Genomic DNA, 8,001 nt, shown 5'->3' on the forward strand with positions numbered 1-8,001 from the left:
GCGTGATTGGTGCTTGATTATTAGAAGGATTGATGTTCGGAAGTCGCTAGCTTTTAACAAATCATATTTTGTATTCGAGCTCGGTCGGATTATGACAATACAAGTTGTCCAAATGTTGCCATCCCGAATACTATGGTGTCATCAAAGAGTTCCCACCAACAGACAGGCCCGACCCCATAAACTTATGGATCTACACAATATTCTCGATCACGCAAAATTCGCAAGCATTCTAGAAGTCTGTCGATTTGTATTTGAGTCCAAACATTTTCTCAAGCTCGACATATTCACTTCATTTTGTGCACTCACATTTATTGATAATTGCTACTTAGTCATGTCTAATCACTTCCTAGCAAACCTCTTAAAAGGAAGAAGTTCAAGGCGGTATCAATGCTCTTACCTTTCTGTGTCATTTTACGTCGTGGCTTGATGATATGTCGACGTGTTTACACCACGTTGAACCATTGTTTCCAGTCTACTTGGAAACTGTTTGTCCTTGATATCTGAAGCTTGTATCTTGCAAATCAGATTAGTGAATTTATCTGATGTTCTGCGGCGGTGGAGTGATGCCTTTGTTTTGTCAGAATTCAAACTTCGGACATGTGCATGTGTTTCCCAGCTCATGTAAGGAATCTGAAGAGAAGTTTTCATTAATGGTAGGCCAATGTGGAACGTCCAAGTAAACCGCTGTTTGCAAGCTTACAAAAGTTGAGAGTGCAGCTTTTAACATTTGACGGTCTTGTGTTGTTGGATCCGCGTCATCGCCAACAGACCGCGAGTTAAAGTGATGGGTTTCGCACGAAGGCTCAAGAAAATGGCAATGAGGAGGTAGTATGCGACTAGTTAGTGAGGCTGCTAGTCACTGTTACACTTCTAGGATGTTTTAATCTGGCCTACGATGTCATCGCTTCAGTGCCGGTTTTCGTCAAGAATGGCCTTGATCTGGCTCTTAATCCGGGATGACAATTGAACTTTAGTTGGGCAGATTAGTGTAGTAAACATATCATGGCAATGGCACTCAATGTGTCCTTACAGCGATTAGATTTGCGTCATTCTTGCTTATATGGAATCATCGGAATTTAACTGACGCCTCTCTACCAGGTAGAGCTGTTCTCAGATCTTGCATCTTAACATCGAAAGAAACTGACTTGTCGATCCAACTAAAATCGAGTATGAGGATAGTCCTTGTTGTTGATTTCATTATGTTAGAGTTTTAGAAGTTGGCGGGTGTGGATTGAACTCTCTTTGGGAATGCCCTACATTGAATTGTCTGGCATAGTGGCCACTCTTTGGGGCTTCTTAGGGGAGAATGTGTCGATCTTGTTGGATGAGACAAATTTTATATTGGAGCCCACCGCGGTCGAGGTTTCCTAAAGGCACTTTATTCGTCTTGATTAATTGTTCACTACATATCCATGGATCACCTCCGTGTCGTCTGCGAGAACGTCGCTCTCAATTAGGACAAAATCAAGACTTGCAGGCCTTCATTTCAGACAGCGTGTCTGACTAGGTCTTTCTATCTATGTCTGGCCATCTTTCCAGCATTGATGGCCGCTTCTAGAGCCGTTCGCTGACCGGCCCAACTTCAGCTAAATTCTTGTCAGTCCTCATAAGACTTGCTCAGTCTTTCACTGAGTTACACTAGAATAGCCCCTTGATCACATTTCTAGACCTGAGCTTTGGGACTACTTATATCTCCCTTTCTAACATTTACGATGTTTGTGGCAACTCTAATCGGGAGGTCGCCTTGGGTGTTATTTTAGGCGTATATTCTTAGATTTTGACTCGTACTAGTGCTAGATGATTCTTAACTTTCTTCTCGTCCAAGCAGTCAATTTCGGATCATAGTCCCCCGCTAAGAAGAGTCCAGTCCGCACGAAAGGTTGCTGATAGGCCTTGGGCGTGTCGACCTGTCCCCATGTCTCTACATCAACGTCCCTGCTTTTTCGAAGTATAAGGCCGATACTGTGAGCCTGATTCAGATTGTTGCTCGAGACGTGGGTCCACGGGCAAATGAAGACGAAGACGAAGGTTGAGCCAGCCTTCCATTGTCGTTCCCACTTCAGGCTATCAAAGAAGCAAACATATTTGCCGGAATCAGATCCAAAGCGTACATCTAGAGTCATGGCCTCCAGATCAAGGTATGCCAATGAAGCTCGTTCATAGGGATATGCGTCTAAATTATGGGACACCACATCCAGCACAGCGAGGCCCATGCCATCAGCTACTTTCTCGTGCCGAGAGCCAACGATAAAATTGTATCTTACCCAGCCTTTGGTGGAGGCCCAGCTCCAGCTTGGTGCAATGTATTTCTCTGATTGTTTTTGCTCCACGGCATTATCAACATACCACAATAACCCATTGTGAAGGTCGTCGACCCAAAGACCGGCCACATAAGGCGAAGGAGCGTCAAAGAACCGGGCGAATGATCCTAGGCCAACTAATGTATCTCTCCAGTCTAATGTGACAGCGGCCGAAGTTAGGCTTGCAAGGCTGTACCAAGGAGAGAAGGCTCCACTTGGATAGGTTGTGTTCTGCGACCAGGGTGGAAGCTTGAGAATTGGTCCTATGGTGGGAAGTACATCGCCATGACCATCACCACGTCAGACATTGGAGAGCACCGCCTCGACTGGCATGGGCTGGTGCTCACGCTGAAGAAAAATGGTCTCAACAGCATCATGGTCGAGGGTGGTGGGCGGGTTATCAATTCACTCCTCGAACCTCAATATCTGCCCGAAATCGACTGTCATCGTCACCATAGCTCCGACCTGGCTCGGCGTAGGTGGTGTCGTCGTCTCTCCTGCTAGGCGTCATGATGACGCCGGGAAAACAGTTCCCGCGGCTCGATTGACTGGCAGCAAATGGTTCCCATTTGGCGAAGATGTGGTTTTGTGTGGAAGGTTCAAACTTTGATTCTGCTTGACAAAGGTTTACTACCAGTCTATCTTATCATCAAGCACACCAAGACTTGTCACTGGTCTGGATGTCCCTGAATACAAAATTAATATTGCTAGTAATTGCAACAGCTAAGCCGCGTTTTCCTTGTGAGGCCTGATAAAAAAAACATTGGCACAATAATGCAACTTAATGGCCCACCTAGCGGATGGGTTGACTCAAGAGGTGAAGATAGTGATGTAATTGGAGGAGACAAAGTTATCTTTTTGAGCCATGATCAAATAATTCAATTGCTGAGGCTCTCCAGGCCTCAAGACAATCCACCCAGCATAATACCTGATCGATACTACGAGCGAATGAACGCTTCGCCCAGACAGTGCCAAATGTATCAGTGTCGTTCGTCATAATTCCTTCTCAATCAAGTTATCGCAAAGCTGTTCAATGCATCGAGCAGCTTCCTCGAGGTAGCTCGGAGGTCCGAAATGAGCAACCAACAAGGCAGTCCTCGTCCTCACGATGCACACGCCCTCTTCGTTCTGAGGAGTTGTTAACTACTGAATATTCACACCCTGAATCGAAGCAATGGTACAATACACACCTTGATCCCGTATAAACTCCGTGAGTCGGCTTTCACAGCAAAGAAGCCCTGCCCCGCAACCTGGAAGCTCTGCTTCTGTGCTAGCTGTAGAGCCTCTCCCGAGCCGCCACAATCAAGGATCGAAGTGATTTGCTTCTGTTCTTGATCTGAGACCTGGAAATCGTTATTACCAGCTAGTGTGCGAAAATTCCTATGAGTTGGAGGGTTTTTACTAGGAAGCCCATAGATGAGGCAAGCACCTTGTTGCTGTTTCTTTCGAAAATGATGATTTGGTCAACTGAACCGGTTCCGAGTAGACTAAATTGTGTCGGGACATGACGGTCAGTATATCTTTTCCAGAGTCAATGCTTGTGTTCGTAGGTGCCAATCGGAAGGGATTTGTACTCACCTTGACTCCATATACGCTATCCGGAAGACCACTTAGCCTGGAATCGCGAGAGAACATGTTTGCATGATTGGTAGGCGGTAGGCTCACCTTGCCAAACCATAATGACCACGATGCTTCAAGGACTATTCCCTAATAGGACGTCGAGCAGCGTATAATCGCCAGGGAGAGATGGGATGGACGTGCAAGGCAGAATTGCGGAGACAGTTTTCTGGGTCTCAGAATGTAGGTCGAGCCTCATATACGCCTTATCTCGGCACCCGAAAAGCTGCCAGCAATCCAAGCATTTACGCTTCCCCTCGGAGTTTGTGTCACACCCCTACACCCCTTGATTGTATACGGTCTGCTGACCAACGATACACACAGTGTGGATTGAGGCGCCACACACTGTCAAGTGAGGCCCAAACAGACCAGTAGGCAAGACATAATCAATTATACGATTCCAGTGGTATGACATTCCAGTACCCTGTTTAGAAGACGTTATGATGCCATCGCGGTCCAGTCTAGAGTCACAAGGCTCACAGACTACATATCAGACTTCAAACCCTGCTCCTCGCTATTTTGAGCAAGCTGAAAAAATAGCACGTCTATGGATGTGGCATGATTGTCACATAGAGCAGTCAATGCTTGCATCAATACGTAGCCTCGCCGTCTACCTAGGTACATATGTTTGAAGTGGCAGCCGAATGCGAATGTTGACATCTACGTCATCAAAAGCAACATTTACTGGATCTTTTCACATTGCTGTAAAAATTAGCGAATAATTTATATATTATCTATAGTATTAGTAGTTTATCTTGAATCATCTGGATCATCTGGGTTATTTACTGTGGTACTATTTGGGGCTTTACTTACCCAAAGTGACTCTTCTAGATTTCTAAAAGCAGCATGCCTGGGTGAGCTTTAAGCAAGCTTACTCTGTAATTTTGTCGTAATGACCTGCCATCATTAGCCGACTGATACAGCTGTTCTACGGATGAGTAATGTTTGAAATTCGTTGTCCTCCGCAAATTTATGAGCCACCGGGTGATGTTGCACCGCTCGCAGCTCGCAGCGTAGCCATTCTTGCCGCTGACCTGTACTCTGTAGAAGACATTTTCGTTGTTATCTAATCCTTGCGTTTGACTCAAAACAGAATCCCTGGTGTGGTCATACTGACATATCAACTGGATGAGATCATGGGATTTTGACGACATTGCTACTACTTTGTCCTCTTCTGTGAGAATAGCATCTCGGTCCAAAAGCTGCTTCGAGGTAGTGACACCATCTGATTTTATTGCCAATGAAAGCGCTGATTCTCCATCCACATTTCGTCCATCAGGGTTATAGCCCATCAGTAATAGCAGTTCCAAGATATAGCAATCGTTCCTAGCAGCCGCATAGTGTAAGCTGGTGTTGCCTTGGTGATCCTTCGCGAGTACGTCCGCGTTCGCCGAAAGAAGAAACTCGACAAGATCTTGAAATGAAAATATCACGGCAAGATGCAGTGGCGTCTGGCCCCTCATATTCCTAGTGTTCTTATCTGCTCCGGCTAACAGTAAATGTTGAAGAATTTTCAGAGATGAGTACATGGCTGCTAGATGTACTGGCGTGTTTCCTTGGGTGTTCTGAATGTCGAGTTTAGCTCCCGCACTTGACAAGGCTTCAACCATGTCTATCTGCCTAAAACGGACGGCTTCATGAAGGAGTGTGTTTCCACACTGGTCTTGTACATCAAGATCCGCACCGCGAGCGATATATTGGCCGAGGAAATCACTGGCAGCCTCTGGGGATATTATCATCTCTTCAAGAAAATCGTGGAAGACTTCAGCAGACTTGTTTTGGGGGATTTCGCCTAGCTTTGCAGCTGCTGTTATTTCCATATTTTCACCTGATTGTGTCCGGACTGTCTTTGATGCAGAATCATTGCTCCTCAATAATGCATCTTGAGCGTCTTCAAGGTTTTCAAGGCTGGTGAAGTCGCCTCGTTCAGAAAATGTCCGAGTCCGCCGTAGCTTCGACTTTCCAGCGAACTCATCCATCAAACGCTCGATTTCTTCTGTCTTCTTGGCTTGTCGGCAATGCCTGATCCAATAGACCATGACGTAGGAGTGAAAGCTTTTGGTCAAAGTGACATTGCCTTGTTGAATCATGTCGGTCTTGCTCCCACCGATCTCATGATAATGCGGTGAATTGGCAAAGTAGAGGCATGTGAGTGCGGCTTGGAGATGCGTTAACTGCTGATTGAACTCTGCCGGGAAGTCTGCGACGAATTTGAATAGCTCAAATATCCCAAACTAGTTAGGCACTATCGCTGCTTTGCTTAGGGAGCGCTCGCCCCAAGCTCAGGTCTGCTCAGCCGTGGCTCAGGTATACGGACATAGCCAGCATATTTCGCAGGGATCAAGATGCCCGAAACCAGAATACGATTTTGGGTCTCCGTATTATAATGACTCTTTACCTCTACTTATAGGCTATTGTCAGTCTGACTATAAGTCTATTCTATATAAAGAGAATCACTACTATATACTATTATCTTACCTTTCTCTTTATATATATAATCTTCTCTATCTTTATTATATAAATATTCTTAGTCTCTATCTACTTTTATTTGACTTTTCTTATATTAGCGTTTCCTCTAAACTTATTCTAGTCATCATACTAGAGAATAGAGGTTAAAAAGAGTATTAAAAAGTACTTCTACCTAGTGAAAAATAAGAGCTTAGAAAATATAATCTAGAGGATCAATACCAAGATAGTATATAAAAGGCTAGATATATAAGGCTAATGCCCCCTTGATTGAGTCCTCAATCTATAGACTAGGTAAGCTAACCTTAATAGATAATATCTCGACTATCTCTGATCTTTACCACTAGCTATAAGATAAAACATCTAGACATAGATATCCAAGACTTGAAATCACTTAAGGAGTTTATAAAAGATATTATCATAGGTATATAAGCAATCCAGGAATATCCTAACGCAGCGCGGGGTGGGCGGACGGCTCCAGCAAGCAGCGGCACGGCACCGTCTTCGCAGAGAGACTTGTGAATGCACACCAGATAGATACAGTAGGTACCTACTAGGTATGGTAGTCACAACACAGACGTCTCAATGGTATATGTGTGGTAGGTAATTAGGCTAGACCAGATACTGGATGGGAAATGGAGATCGAGAGTGCAGAAAGGCCAGCTGCAAAGAAGCCAGGGGTAAAGAGGTCAGGGGCTAGGGGTAGAAAAGGAGGACAGAAAAGGGGGGAGAAAAGGGGGCAGAAAAGGGGGACGCTGCAGGAAGACCACCAGAAAAAGCATGGACGGACAAAGGTTGTTCCAGGCGCGATCACGGTAGCCTTCCTCTTGCGCTTGTCGCCTCGCCAGCAGACCTCCCAACAATGAAAAGCTTCCAGATTCACCACACAAACATCAAAGAATCAAAGCCGTCCGCCCATCGCCTTCGCACAACGCGACATCCATCGCGACAAATCCGCACATCCGACATCGCCATCTACTATCCACGATTAGGTTAGGCAGAAAACAAGGTTTTATTTCCATCCATCGCCGCGGCGATCAGCCCAAAGCCCCGGAGCTGCCTGCCTGCCTGCCTGCCTGCCTGAAGTTTTGTTAGCACCGACAGAGAGATGGATTCCGTTTCCGTTTCCGCCTCGTTGACCAGCAGCGTCTCCGAGCACGGCCACAGCCACAGCCTTGCTCACTCTTCTGACTCTACCGCTGGAAACAATCAAGACGGCCGTTGCGGCCGCAACCACCACAACCACGATCACCATCACAACCATCACGAGCATCCCGACACTTCTTGCACCCACGTTGTTGAGACAGTCACCCTCGCTATGCAAGAAGACCAGGCTTCCGTTGCTCGCAAGCAGCCTGCTTCGCTCTACAGCCGCGTTACTGGCATGGTCTCTCGCGGTCTGGGATCTAGTGAGTTTTCTTCTTTCCTTCTTTCCCTCCTTGCCTCCTTGCCCCCATCCGGCTTTGACGTCCGCATCTAACCTGCCCTGATGTCCTCATGTCCTGATGTCCATCGTCTCCCCTTCTCCCCATCCATGTTCCATTGCTGACCTTGCCTCGTCACAGTCATCATGGGCGGTGTCCAGCAGCCCCCGGAGCCGTAGAGCGGCCCCGTGGCG

General features: G+C 46.3%; 1 protein-coding gene across 1 annotated transcript; it reads right to left on the reverse strand.

Annotated features, from left to right (window-relative positions):
• Positions 1–3,293: 3,293 nt before the first annotated feature.
• Positions 3,294–3,935, reverse strand: UCRPA7_5685 (putative profilin protein; the record flags this gene model as incomplete). The annotated part of the gene is made up of 3 exons (XM_007918229.1): positions 3,294–3,428; positions 3,491–3,643; positions 3,879–3,935. The coding sequence occupies 3 exons, from the start codon at positions 3,933–3,935 to the stop codon at positions 3,294–3,296; spliced, it is 345 nt and encodes a 114-aa protein (XP_007916420.1).
• Positions 3,936–8,001: the final 4,066 nt, after the last annotated feature.

The sequence above is a fragment of the Phaeoacremonium minimum genome (genome assembly GCF_000392275.1).
Source record: "Phaeoacremonium minimum UCRPA7 unplaced genomic scaffold PA7_03_scaffold_424, whole genome shotgun sequence".
Lineage (NCBI taxonomy): Eukaryota > Fungi > Ascomycota > Sordariomycetes > Togniniales > Togniniaceae > Phaeoacremonium > Phaeoacremonium minimum.